Source organism: Columba livia, chromosome 2 (assembly GCF_036013475.1).
Source record: "Columba livia isolate bColLiv1 breed racing homer chromosome 2, bColLiv1.pat.W.v2, whole genome shotgun sequence".
In the NCBI taxonomy this organism is placed as follows: Eukaryota; Metazoa; Chordata; class Aves; order Columbiformes; family Columbidae; genus Columba; species Columba livia.
The window spans coordinates 100,497,828-100,512,024 of NC_088603.1; the positions used below are offsets into that span (position 1 = coordinate 100,497,828).

Consider the following 14,197-nt stretch of genomic DNA (forward strand, 5'->3'; position numbering starts at 1 on the left):
GTTACCCTACTGTATAAGTCAAGTCATGCTGTATGGTAATGTCACTCTTGTTGTACTGGCTATACTTGTTTGCTTTTCTATGCTGACAGTGATGGGCCAGTGCAAGACTGAGTATATTTCACAGCTGGATTTATCACATACACAGTGGAAGTAGCTTTTAATGATGAGAACTACAGAAAACTCTGTATGTTGAATTAATATGAATTAATAGAATAATGAAGCAACAGCAGTCATAGAATCATAGAATAGTTTGGGTTGGAAGGGGCCTTCAAAGGTCATCGAGTCCAACCCCCCTGCAGCGAGCAGGGACATCTTCAACTACATCAGGTTGCTCAGAGCCCCGTTCAGCTTGGTCTTGAATGGCTCCAGGGATGGGGCATCTACCGCCTCGCTAGGCATCTTCCTCCTGTCTAGCCTACATCTCCCCTCTTTCCGTTTAAAACCATTACCACTTGTCCTATTGCAACAGGCCGTGCTATAAAGTCTGTCCCCATCTTTCTTGCAGGCTCCATTTAAGTGCTGAAAGGCCTCAATAAGGTCTGCCTGGAGCCTTCTCTTCTCTAGGCTGAACAACCCCAACTCTTTCAGCCTGTCCTCCCAGCAGAGCTGTTCCAGCCCTCTGATCATTTTTGTGGCCTCCTCTGGACCCTCTCTGACAGGTCCATGTCTGTCCTGTACTGAGGACTCCGGAGCAGGACATCTTGTCTTTAAAACCGCTGGTGCACTTAAAAACTTGTGAACAAGCAATCACTTGTCTTATTAGCAAGTGTAAGATAAGCTCATAATCATAAATTACGCTTGTGGATGAAGTGATATTCAGTGGTACTGTGTACCTTAGCAAAAGAAAGTGAAACAAAGGTGTTTCTGAGACACTGGCAATCCACAGATTGGCCTTCAGCACTGTCCTCTGCTGGTTTGGGGCTGGTGGCACTGAGCCCAAGCTCTGCCCAGTTTAAGCAGCGTGGCAGGTCCTGAGTCTCAACTGGTGCAGGGCGAGCTTCAGCGTGGCTGGTTTGGGATCTCTGAAGTGCAGTGTCTGTGCTCACGCCTGGGCATAGTCTGCATGCTTGACATTCAGTAGTGTTGCAGAGAATGGAAAAAACTGTGATTGAAAGTCTTAATTACCTGCTTAAGTTCTTAAACGTTTAAGAAAGCTTCCTAAAATAGAGCTGGTCCGTGTTGTTTTGTGCTTTGCAAGAGCTTCCAGTGAAATAGTGTGTGTGTATATACATATGTATATATGAAGTAACCCAACAACTGAAAATGAGGTTTTGGTGGTGTGTGTTTTTTGAGTTTTGTGTTGCTTCTCAGTGCTAAGCAGTGCTACCTCAGAAGGTAATGTTTAACAGAAAGCTTTTATAGTTTATTGCATATGATTATCGCTCCTTGTATTTCAGGGCACAGCTCCTCTGACTTTTCTCTCTCCCTCTGTCTCCCTTTAATTCTCCCATCCCCCCCCCCGCCTTTTAATGCAATCTTTTTACTCTTTTAAAATGAGATTTTGAAAATAAATAAGGAAGTATAGTCCAAAATCTTGTTTCAGTGCTATTACAGTTCCTTTGTAACACTGTGAGGGAGAAAAAGTAAGCAAACAAATTGCTGGGCTTACTTCAGAAATAATTTTTTATTACGGTGCGGCTTTTATAGTTAATCAAACAACAGTGCTGTAATTCTAAATCTGTTAACAAGTTAATGCTTGGCAACACTTGTATTTATAAGGTAATGATTTTACTGTAGCAATTTGAGCAATAGGATATATTAGGTATAAGAGAAATTAATTTATTATGTTGAATTTCTTAGTTCTCCACACAACTTATTTTATAGCAATGTACTGTAGAAATAATCTTTACCTTCCTTTGACCTGCTGAACACATAGCTGTAGCTAGTAAATTTTCTTGGTATTAAGCATAGAATGTTTTGCATTTGAGGTCTGCTATGGGCAAGTCATTACAGTGCTGTATGTATTTACTGAATAACTGAAGTTCATTTCTCACTGGTGTAATTGTTATTTGTGATGAGAGGAATTTTGGCACTTAGGACAATGTTGCTTCATGTAACTTTTGCTGGGGTAAGGAAATAAACAATTCAAAATATTTGCTTTTAATTATGTTCATGTTTTTCTTGCATTCAGGTCTTGACTTACACAGCGCAAAGGCATTCCAGTCTTAGCAAGGAGTATAGCTTCTTATTTGATACAAATTGATCTTATGGCACTGTGTGCATTTACAGCAGCCCATGATGTGGTTTGTGTGTAGCTCGCATTGATGGGGCAGATGAAAGAGTCAGCAAGAAGGGGTAGGTATATGTATGAGCGGTGTACTGCACTCCAGTGTTTTATACTGGCTGACAATCCAGTCCTTATCCTTCTGCAGATAATGTAAAAATAATAAAACTAAGTATTTCCGTGCCATGACACTCCAAATAAAAATATATACATTTTTTTCCCCTATTTTAAGATTCAAACTGAGCAGAACGTAACAGAGCATATAAGCAGGAAAATACCCTGCCCGTACAGTTTGAAATTAGCCCCCGCGCTGCAGATTTTTAAATGGCCATGTTACAACTCCTTGTAAATTGGTTTGCAGTGGAAACCCTAACAAGATCATTAAATATAAAAGCACTGTTGGATGCTGGGAGAATACTGTGCTGCTCATGTGTATGTGCATCTCCATAGACATGCATGAATAGACAGCATCAATGCCATCGATTTGAATAAGGAGGTAATATACAGTATTGAGGTGACTTTGCTTGTATTTGTAACTGACTTGTTTTTGGTTTGATACTCTCAGAATTGTGGATGTTTCTTTAACTTTTCATTTTTAATACTTGAGAATGTGTGGCCATATTAGGAAAACATTATTGTTAAATTGAAGTAAAATGGAGGGCTTTGTTTGTTTGTTTGTTTTTTAAAAGATTTTTTTTTAACCGAAATGATGCTGATATTCATAAGTAGTGATACTGTTACAGCATGTCAAAATGAGAGCTTTTGACTTTCCAGCATATATCATTAATGACCCTAGGGTGGTGGTGATGTGGAAATCACATCTGCACTAATACAGTTCTTGGCTTTTCTAGGGCTAATCAATAATCACATTGTGTATTCATTCCCCCAGCCTCCCACCCTGCGAGGTCAACTTTAACTACTAGTCTTTATATCTCAGAAAAAGGGTATAGACTGTTTCATGCATTAATAATATTGGTCTCAGTGTTGCCTTTGCATCTATTTTACTGTTACCCATCAAAGAATCAGTAACTTAAAAAAAAAGTTGAATATCTGTAATTTTTCGGGAGAGCTTTTGTCCTCTTCCATCTTATGGTGCTGTGTTGAGATGTCTAGGTAGGAGCTGGACTGAGGATGCTGAGGTTTGCTATGACTTTACTCTTTAAATGGCTCTTCTCTTGATTGTATTGCAGCATGTGACATTGACAATGGGAAAACAACTAATTAAGGGCCTCGTGTCTCAATAGTAACACAGCTGCTGCAATGAAGTCTTGTTATGGTTCACCAGTCACATTTGGACAGTTATTTCTAATCAGAAGTTCTTCTTTATGTTGCATTAGAAAATAGTTTGAAGCAAACTAGTAGATACCTGGATGAAGTTAGTTCATTTGCTCTTCCATGTCTTGAAAGATTCATATTGCTTTTTTTGTTTTATCCTGCATCCAGAACAAGTAGCCTTGAAAGAATCTTGCCTTTTTTATTATTTTGGACTATAATGTAGTGGTCTCCAGCAACTGCTGTAAAATAAAGGGTTATTGTGGATAGTTCTGTCAGTGTTAGATATCACCACTAGTTTTCAGTCTTGTGATGGTGGCATTTTGTGATTTCTGCATTGTTGTTGGGTTTTTTGTATATTTTTTTTCCCTCCATGAAAGTACTAGTGATACTGGTTCCCTTTTATTCATTTCTTCATATTAGAGGGGAAATGTATTTTGTTCATAATGGATTATTGATTGGTCTGCGAACAGCAGAAGCCCCAAGGCCTTGTCATCAATGGTACTTACTCTCCCTATAGTGAATGCATCGCTTCATGCGGCTATTTGCAACCCCAGTCTGTAGAATATAAGCCCGTAATTGTTACTCTTGTGCAGCGTGGTTTTTAGGGAGAGGAACTCTTCATTGTCATTATGGGATTTTCCCCCTCAGTTTGTTCAAAGAATAGTCCCTTTGTTTTGGGAGCAAGATAAAGCTTGTCCTGGATGTTAATGATATATTTCAATTCATTGCTTAGAATACTACAGTGTAACTAATAAAGTACATTTCTTTGTCTCCCAGAAGACAAACACGCACAGTATACTAAAACACAAAATATGTACCGAGTGGGTTACAGCACACTGTTCTTCAGCATACCCTGTAGCAGCACAAAAGCAAACTCCCTCCTCTTGTTCCTGAACTGCTTCTTGAGGAGCCACAAAAAATCTGGGATACAGGGGTTTTCCTGACTTCGTTTGGAGGGAGATCACTGTGCTGTAAATGCCTGCTTACAGCTTTTTCAGCATTAGCATTTTAATCTTTATTTCAGTGTATTCTTTCCCCTGCTAAGGGTGTGGCATCGCTTGAGAAGGGCCTGACTGTGCTTTCTCAGCCCTGGCTGCTGCTGCAAAGCCTGCTGCAAAATGTCATTAGATCATGGAGGCAGAAAGACACAAAAACATATGATGTAGTTGGAGGAGCTCAAAATAATATGTCACTGTTCGGACAGCAAACTTTTCAAATGGGAAGAGCTTCCTCAGCTGCAGGGGAAGCCTAGTTTAAAATAATTAAACAAAAAAAAACGTTGCAAAGTGCTGATTAGGATTTTATAAAGCCTAAGTGGAAATAGACTAATAGATTCATTTGAGATTATTTATTTATTTATTTTTCTTCAGAGGCTTTTTATTTTTCCTTTCCAGTCCTGTGTCAGTTTTGGCAGGCTTAAACAAACTTCAGGAGGTCTGTTGTCAAGATCGCAGTTTTTAATAACTGAATGCTTTTGAAAATTTGACAGTCTTCTACAACTGGCTTGTGGTTTTGGGATAGCTTTTTACTGGATTAGTTTGGATTACTCTCAGAAAACCAATTCAGAGCTATTCTCCCTTTACCTAATGGCATGTTTAGATTATAGGTTGCAGAATGCCAGGATTTCCTACGAATTCAGATATGGGCTTACTATTTAAAGACACACATGCTCTTCTACCCTCTGGTGTAGTCTGAAGGATGCTGTCAGCTCAAGGCAGTGAAGAATCTACAGGCGAGTGTTGTGGTCCATAAGAGAAATTTCGATAGGGCTGGTGCCTAAATGAGGACAGCAGGGTTGAGCCTCTAATCAAGGGGGTGCACCCATGACCTCCAGGGGGACCCGGGTGGTCAGATGTCCCATGTCCCCTTGCACAGGGAAGAGGAGGAGGGCCTACAGGTAGAGCCAGGCTGAAGTGTGCGGAGGATGGTGTGGCTCTGTGGCCAATGGAGAAGACATGGTTTGGGAGACAGGTCTCTGGTTCAGTCAGTATGAAGGCTGGTAAGGCAGGTGTAAAATGTTCTCTGCCTTTTCGACCATGTTTTTCCTGTACTTTACTCTCTTCTGGCCTCTTCACTCTGAACAGCGAAGTCTGGCTGGCTTTGGGGCAACATGAGCCTTTTCCAGTCAGGAGAGGTCAGCTCTCCAGGTCACTGTTATTTGAAAGATACAAATTTCTCAAATTCACCTTGAAGTTTACCTGCTATGTCCTATCATTTCATCATCTAGAAGGAATTTCAGTAAGATATTGTTTCCACAAGATCACACCTCACAGTGTTGTGCGTTTGGTGGTTTTTTTAAGTTATTGTTGCTTTTGGCATAGGAACGCAGTGGAGTGATTACAGTGTATATTCAAACCTTCTGTACATTAGAAGTGTGATATTTCTCCAGTGCATTCAACTTTCAGATGGGACTTGAAATATACTCAAACTGAAAGCAGTTTGTTTTAAATTTTGCACTGTGGTATTTGAAATGGTCCATGTAGCTTCCCAGATTGTATGTTCTTATTTATTACTTACTGAAGAGTTTTCCCTTTTTACCACAGCAGTCTATGCAATACGATATTTAAAGTCAGGTTTAATTGAAGAGGAATTTTAAGTGTGTAGTCTTAGGTATGTCGGAACAGAAATAATTTTGTTGTGTTTTTCCTTCCGTCTGCACTGCGCAGGATATTTGTATGTATGAAACGAATTTGCAGTTGCTTTTTCAATATGATATCTCTTGCATTCTATTTTTCTGTTTTCTTGGGGTGTGTGTGTTTTTTTTTGTGTGTGTGTTTTTTTTTTTTTTAATTTAATTTTATTTTATCTTTTATTTTATCTTTTATTTTTTAATTGTTTTCCAAGCAGCACAAAATGTCTTCAAGAGGGTCTGTGTTGCCCTGTGGGGAGTCCTCCCAGCTTCCCTGATCCTCTTCCAGAACATGCAGGTGGCATGAAGGAGTAGTAGATATTTCAGACTGTTCCTGTTTTACTTAAAAGTGCTGCTGCCTTGTACTTCTACACACGCTTCACTTCAAGACTACTTGAGGGTCTCGCAGAAATTGCGAGAGCGATGCAGCCGTGCACTGGCTGTACCTGCCGTGGTGCTGGCTGGGATGGGCTACCAGGGCCTTGCTGGTGAGGCCAAGGCTCAGGGTCTCTGTGGTGAGAGCAGGTAATTTTGGTCAAAAGTGTTTTCTTCCAAGCCAAGAACTCTGTCTGAGTTAGTTTGAAAAACTGGAGAAGTTTTGATGCCTAAATGTTTGAAGTAGAGTAGAATCTGACAAATAATGGGTTCAAGCTTGTAGGAAGGCTTATTTTATCTTATAGGGGACCATAAAGTAAGTTTATTTGTATTTGTTCCCATCTGGATCAAGTCAAAGACTCTGTGAGGCACTGGGTGCAGGAACAAGCCTTATAACAAAAATATTTGACTGAGCAAAGGCATTTCTTGGTGTACGACCCCCTCCTGGTTTTGAGTCTTTGTTCATGTCTCTTCCACCTTGCTTTATATACCAAACCTGCATATGAGTGGTGATGATGTTAAGTGTCTCAGTGTGTTTTGAAGGAGCTGAAAATGCCTCCAGGACCCTAGCCAGAAGCTTTGTATGTGAACTCCTGATCCCTGGTCCTGCAAATGGAAGGTAGTTCATATGCCCCTTACAACAGAATATCAAACCCTCCTCAAGGAGTTGTGTGGCATTTGACATAGGCTGCAGTGCCCTTTAAACACAGGAAATATTTTTAAAGACTACATGCTAATTTACAGTTTACATTCAGTTGCATTTCCTTATAGTTTGCCTCTGTGCTGTGACAGTCTGGGAGAAACCTGCAGCCTGGAAATGACTCTGCTATGGATTCTGTGTGACAAGCCAGAGCTAAGGAACTTCAGGCTGAACTGGGACCAAAGCTGTGAAAGGTTATTAGTTATCACCTGAAATTACTGAGAGTTGAAACATTTTTTAGTAGCCTTAGGGTAGCAGGGAGGTGACTGTGTTCCATGTGTGCTGAAAGAGAATTATTTCCAAATACTTTCAAATTTGTGATTATTTCAAAATATAAATGTTTTTATCATTGCAGTCAGCCAGAAATTAACAAAAATAGCTATGGCAAAATTTTACTCACAGTGGAAGACTAATCAGTGTGGTTTGATTTACTCTTTGACGTCTTCCATCCCTTGTGCCCTCTTTGATGTTGAAATGGTTGTTTAATAATTAATACTAAGGTGGAAATTATGAAGCCAAAATGTTATTTTCTATTGGAAAGGTTCTTTACAAGTGCTGTTTTCCTAATTTTGTACGTTTAGTCTTCTGAAGTATTTTTCGAAGTTGTCATTTTTATTTTATATTTGCTGCCTCTTCCTTTCCAATGAATGCTGGTCTTGCTGTTCTGCAAAGAGCTCCTCTAAAATAATTACTTCTAAGTGGCACTCAAATGATGTGAGGAGACTATTGTGAGCTGTTGGTAGGTATTTGTGTCAGTCAATTTACCAAAGCCTAAAGCAGACTTCCACACGCTGTGTAAAGTGAACTCGGACTGGGTGGACACCTTTTCTCCCCCTGGAATGTCTGTCTGTGGAAGGTTAGACTTGATATTTTGGGAATCTTAGATGTGTGAATTCAAATAATTGAAATCTGGGAATACTTTATTTCAGCTTTTAAAGTTATAAATTGCAGTGCATTGACCAAGCTAAAGATGAAACGATTTTCTCAGAATGTTTTGGTGGAGATGATAGCACTAGCATTAAGTATTTTAGACTAATAAAATAATTTGGTAATTTTTTAACTCTGAGTTTTTCCTCCCCTTGGGCCTAATTTAGTACAGGGTTAGGGAGATCTCCTGCAAGTGGCTAATATCCCTCTTACAAGTAATGCTTTCTTCATATCCTCATTTTCATAACTAAGTTTCATTAATGAAAATGCTATAAATAATTAAAGTAAAATATGTCAAGGCTAAGCCCAGGGAAGCTCTGCCCAAGTAAACAAAGGGAATCTGAAGCTTTGGATTTATATATGCCTGAACTGCTGCGTACAGCATTCTTGTCTAAGTTTGGCTCTTAAGGCTCTTTTGAACTTTCAGACAGGAAACACTGTAGAGAGTTGAGTTAAAACAGGACCTACAAAAAAGAGTCCCTAGTCTAAAAGTCAGCGTGCCAAGAAGCAGTGTTCTCACTGATGTCAACTACAGAAAAGGCAGAATGTAGAAAACGTTATCTAAAATACCTGGAAAAATCAGTCCCTAAAGCTTACGATCTTTTTATCTGCAATGGTGCAGAACATTTCAGAAGCTGTTGCTTGTTCAAATCTGTCATTGTGGTAAATGCAAGATATTACTCTGTAGTTTCCTTTTGCTGTCTGATGAATTTTAGGTTAAATTTTTGATTATAAGACACTGTGGGTTGGTAGTGACAGGTCAAATAAATGATGTTACTTTTAATTGTTTCATCCATCAATATGCAGTGTAAATGGCTGATTTCAGAGATTAATTTAGATGCTCTTGTTTGTAAACTTTATCCTCATATGGAATTCTGAATTTGTGATCTGATGTGATTTTTTTTTTTTTTTCCAGAATAAATAATTCACAATATTAAAAAAGCTTCATTCAAGAAATGAAATTGCATTCGTAACATGTCCCTTAGTTATTACTGTCAGCTCTCTGAGGAAAACATATTTTGGGTAGATGGTGTTGGTAACTCTTAACATGCTGAACAGATACTAGATATGCAGAAAATCAAACCCAGAAATTAATGATCTTTGTAGCAAGTGAGGGGCCAATATTAGCTCAAAGTTAACAAACTTGTTCTATAGTGTGTAACTGAGATGAGCATTGCATTGGTTTTGCCTTGCTTTTTGTTAGGCTTATGCTGGTGATGTGGTTAGACTATTTATTTGCATATTGAAGAGACTCAGAGGGGAATACAATGAGAAACCTTAAAATTTGGAACTATAGAGCTGTAGCTCTTTATTGAGTCATAGATTTCAAGTGATGGGTGTGTCAATATGCAGTCTTGTTATTGTTCTGCATATTTTTAGCTATGTTTTAAGAAGCTGATGTTTTCTTAATGTAGTAATAGATTGGTTCTCTCTATGAGAGAGTACAGTATTCTTTGATCTTAGTCATGTGGTGTTTGTATTACTTAATGAGAAGAGGAAGGGGGGGAGATTTTTGTTTTACAGTTGTGATAATTGGAAAAGAATCCATCTGTGGAAATCTCAACCGTTGATTTTTTGCCATATACAAGGTGGAGAATTGCAGGCATCTTGCATTGCTGAGGCAGATAGTGACCCTTACTTTTAATCATAACAAGATAAAAAAGCTTTAAATCTCTTGTTAATCCGTTTTGTTAATCCAAGTTGTTTCTTGTTTTGTTTGTTTATGGTTAAGATTCTGCTTCATTAAGGTGGGCGGTGCTGTGGTTTCCTGTATGTCTTGTTGACATAAATCACTCACTTTTCAGGTTATTTGATACCTACACACATTATCTGTTTACATTGTTAGATTGACACCAAATGTTACACTTTGAGGTTTTTTTTTTTCCTTCGTTGTCTATCAGGAAATAACTTTTGGTTTTCCTGACTGCTTTGTCAGGCTCTGGATTCTTGTTTGCTCTCTAATCAAAGTACTGAGCGTCCTCAGCGTCTGCGCCTGCTCTGTGCATGCCACATCAAGCACAGCAGAGCTGTCTGAGATGCAAAGTAATGCAGTTGCCAGCAGGAATATGATACTTGCTAAAGTCTCTAGGAAAACCTTTTATCTTTGGCAAGTAAGTATTTTACACGGAATTACACATTATGGTAAAGCCACAGATTTAAAGTGTAATAACCCCCTCAAGAAATGTTTTCCTCATTTAAGGTGTATTTTTAGCTACTTCTGCCTGGATTTAAAACAAAAATTATTTTTGAAGTTTGCATTTATTTAGAAACACTGTGGTGTCAGTGTGGGGAAATGAATGGTTGCTCTTTTTTGGATTTTACTTGTTTATTAATGATGCTTTGAATGCTTGCCATTGATGTCTAGAATATCAGCAAAAGGACAAGCTGCTGCTTTTTGGTGCAATAAATTGTAGCATAGTATGCTTTTGAATGTGGCGTGAGTGACGGAAACTGTTGAAGTAAAAATATAAATACATTTAAATATATTTAAGAATCTGCTTACACAATTCCTGTACATTTGTGTGACTTCTGTTCTTGTTTCAGGTGATCTATGCCATCTGCTTACAGAACACACAGAAATAAATCAGTGCGCTGGACACACTCTTGCAGCTGAAAGGAGAAACGTTACCTTGAGAATGAAGCAGTAAAACATCTCTCTGCAGAACCGTATGATTGAGAACACGGTCCAGCCCTCCTCTGCTGCCGGACATGCTTTTTTCCTCTTGCCTTGCTCACCCGATGTTGGAGTAATACAGATGGATCGTAATAGAGAGGCAGAAATGGAGTTACGGAGATCCTCTAGCCCAGGCAAGCTGAGCAAGAATGACATGGATGCTGACAAGACCATGTGCCACAGCTGCTGCATCTGCGGTAAAAGTTTCCCTTTTCAGAGCTCCTTGTCACAGCACATGAGGAAGCACACAGGGGAGAAGCCCTACAAATGTCCTTACTGTGATCACAGAGCTTCCCAAAAGGGCAACCTGAAGATCCACATCCGTAGTCACAGAACAGGCACTTTAAGCCAGGGACATGAGGCAGAGATGGGAGAGGCGCAGCTGGGGGAGATGGGCGTTTCAGAGGGCCTGGGTGGGTGCACCAGCCCCACTAAAAGTACATCCGCCTGCAACAAGATCTTGAACGGTGCCACTCGGGTAGACAGCAGCAAAATCTTGTTGAGAAGCAGCAAGAAGGAGGTCATGGAGGTGGTGCCAGTTGAGGAGGATGGCAAGCTGACCTCTTATCAGTGCACCTTCTGCAAAAACAAATTTGAAAGGAAGAAGGAACTGGAGCAGCACCTCCACCAGGTCCACAAACCATTCAAGTGCAGGTTGTGTAGCTACATGACCCTGAGGGAGGAGACACTGTTAAACCATATAGAGAAGGACCATATAACAGCTCAGGTCCCAAATGGGGAGGCCTACGCTGAGAACTGCAAGAGCGAGCTGAGCGCGGGTGAGTTTCCGTGTGAAGTCTGTGGTCAGGCCTTTAGTCAAACCTGGTTCCTGAAAGCTCACATGAAAAAGCACAGGGGGTCATTTGATCACGGGTGCCACATTTGTGGCAGGAGATTCAAAGAGCCCTGGTTTCTCAAAAACCACATGAAGTCGCATGGCCCCAAGACCGGGAGCAAAAACAAACCAAAAAATGATTTGGATCTCATAGCCACTATCAATGACGTGATACAGGAGGAGACGATTGTGACAGGCCTGTCTCTGTATGAAGTGTGTACCAAGTGTGGAAATCTGTTTACAAATCTGGAAAGCCTGAAAGTGCATAACGCTGTTCACTACCGCGCACAGCAGCGCAGCACCGGGGATAAAGCTGAGGATTTAATTGATGGGAGCCTAAGCTCCTCTGTAACGAAGCAGTTTTTCTTGCAGTGTCTCAATCTAAAGCCATCTATAGGGCTGGACAGAGTTACAAGAGGACAAACTGGGAAAAGAGTAGCCGAGCTGGATCCGGTCAGTAGCTATCAAGCTTGGCAGCTGGCCACCAAAGGAAAAGTAGTAGAGCCCTCCGAATATGTGAAGTATGTGGGATGGGACGAGGCCCTGGCAGATGCAGATGTGACTTACGACAAGGATAAGAGAGAGTATATCCTCGTCAACCAGGAGAAGCGCAAGCGAGACCAGGACTCACCCAGCTCTTCCAGCAATCCCAAGAAGAAGAGCTGCACCAGCGGGCGCCCAGAGAAAACTGGCGCCCCTCCAGTGGGGGAGAGCTGCCCGCTGGCCCCCGGGGACCTGGACTACCGCCCTGCCTCACGCCAGAGCCGGCGGGCTGTCCAGAACAAGTCCACCGAGTGCTTCGAGTGCGGGAAAGTCTTCCGCACCTACCACCAAATGGTGCTGCACTCCCGGGTGCACCGCAAGGGCCGGAGGAGCGGCAGTGAGGGAGGGATGGCTGCCCAGCCCGACCGCTACGGCTCCAGCAGTGAGGAAGGGGACTCGGGGTCTGTCAGCGGGCCCAGCACCCCTGGCTCTGCATCTGCCCCGGAGGACTCGGCCACCTCCGGCCTGGGGGAGGAGGGGGCCGAGGAGAGCTCAGAGGAGGGAGCAGCTGACCCTTCACTAGGTAGGAAGGCTCCCAGCCTTGTCCCATTTGTTGTCGCTGGTCCTTGGGTCTCCCAGCACGGGACACAGTGATGAGCAGAGGAAGAGAGATGTGTGGAAACGTGCAAGAGGTTTAAAGGCAGCGTGGATGGGGTCCCGAGGCCCTGAGCGCTGCTGCTTGTTTCTGGCATGGGTAATAAAAGCGAGATCAGAGGACATCTTCATAAGGTGCAGGTGAACTTGCATTTTGGTGAAGGACACCTGAAAAGTATTTTAGTTGCCTATAGCAACACTGTAGGGTAGTGTCTTCTCTGGACATCTCAGGGTCTGTTTTTCCCTGATTTCTGGGCAGCCTGTGCACTTTTCTGCCTGTAGAGTGCAGGTGTAGCAGGGGCGCAGCCTGCGTGGCGTAGCCCCAAAGCATGTAAACTTGTTAATCACCAGCACGAGAGGCATCTCTCTCCTCATCTCTACTTGGCTTCCCAAATTGTGTTTATAACTCCAAAGGCTATAATTAATCTCTCTGGATTAAAGCGGTCCTTTGAGCCCAACACTACTAAATGGAACAAATTATTCTCTGAATAGCAGCGAAGTAAATATTTAAAAGAACAGCATTAAGCACTTCTGTAGGATTTTTTTTAATATATTTTACTTCTGTTGTTCACCATTGTTTATAATACCCTTTTAAAAATCTGAGATGAACCATTCTTTCCTTACTAGCCTTGTGCTGTTTGTTTGATTTCTGTTTGAACAGTAATGTTTTCCCCTCAGTCTAATTCATTTTGTTGCGAGGGACGTAGTTATCTATAGAGTTAAACTTGTTTTCAAGACCATAGCAGATGAAGTAATCTGCACCATTGTGGGAGAGGGTGGGATTATTAAATTAGCTGCGTTCTTTCAGGATTCTTATATAATGTTGTGCTTTCTCCACTGGCTACAGATCCTGCAGCAGCAAAGCAACATTTTCCAGAATTCTTTATTAATAGTTATATGTTTTTCATAAAGTTTTGAAGCAATGTTGGATATATATATTGATTTTCTTTTTTGTCATTAAGCTTCTTTCATGAAAGTACTATGGTTTTAGGACAACTCAAGTTGGGACCAGTGTTGCTTGGCAATATAACTTCCAAAATGTAAGAGAGCTCCAAAGGACTGAAATTGTAAAATATTAAATCCATCTGTTTGTCCTTAAAACTTGCTAGAATGGTCCTAAACTTGATTTTGCTACAACTTGGATCAAGTCCCCAGTGGACAAATTGGGTGCACACTAGAACAGAAATGGAAATTCAACCAAGAACTCCACTTTTTTTTTTTTTTTTGTGCTTTCTTGCCCTTTCCATAAACCACAACTCCAAAAAGTCCTAACAACAAGCTGGATTAAATATTTTCACTATGATTACTTGCCCATTTAAAAGACTAAAAATTTGGCTTTCCCATCTGCTGTCAGATATTGGGCACTTAAAGTTCGTATGGGACCATACATACTTTGTGTGAAAATCTATCAGCTGCTGCCT

The 14,197-nt window shown here is 41.0% G+C and overlaps 1 protein-coding gene across 3 annotated transcripts in view; it reads left to right on the top strand.

Moving 5' to 3' along the window:
- ZNF516 (zinc finger protein 516) overlaps nt 1-14,197 on the top strand; it is a 105,106-nt gene that overhangs the window by 34,001 nt on the left and 56,908 nt on the right. For all 3 annotated transcript variants that reach the window (XM_065053009.1, XM_065053007.1, XM_065053008.1), the window contains exon 2: nt 10,675-12,705. In XM_065053009.1, the coding sequence (XP_064909081.1) occupies nt 10,800-12,705 (1,906 nt within the window). In that variant the 5' untranslated portion in view covers nt 10,675-10,799. The remainder of the gene's footprint in view (nt 1-10,674; nt 12,706-14,197) is intronic.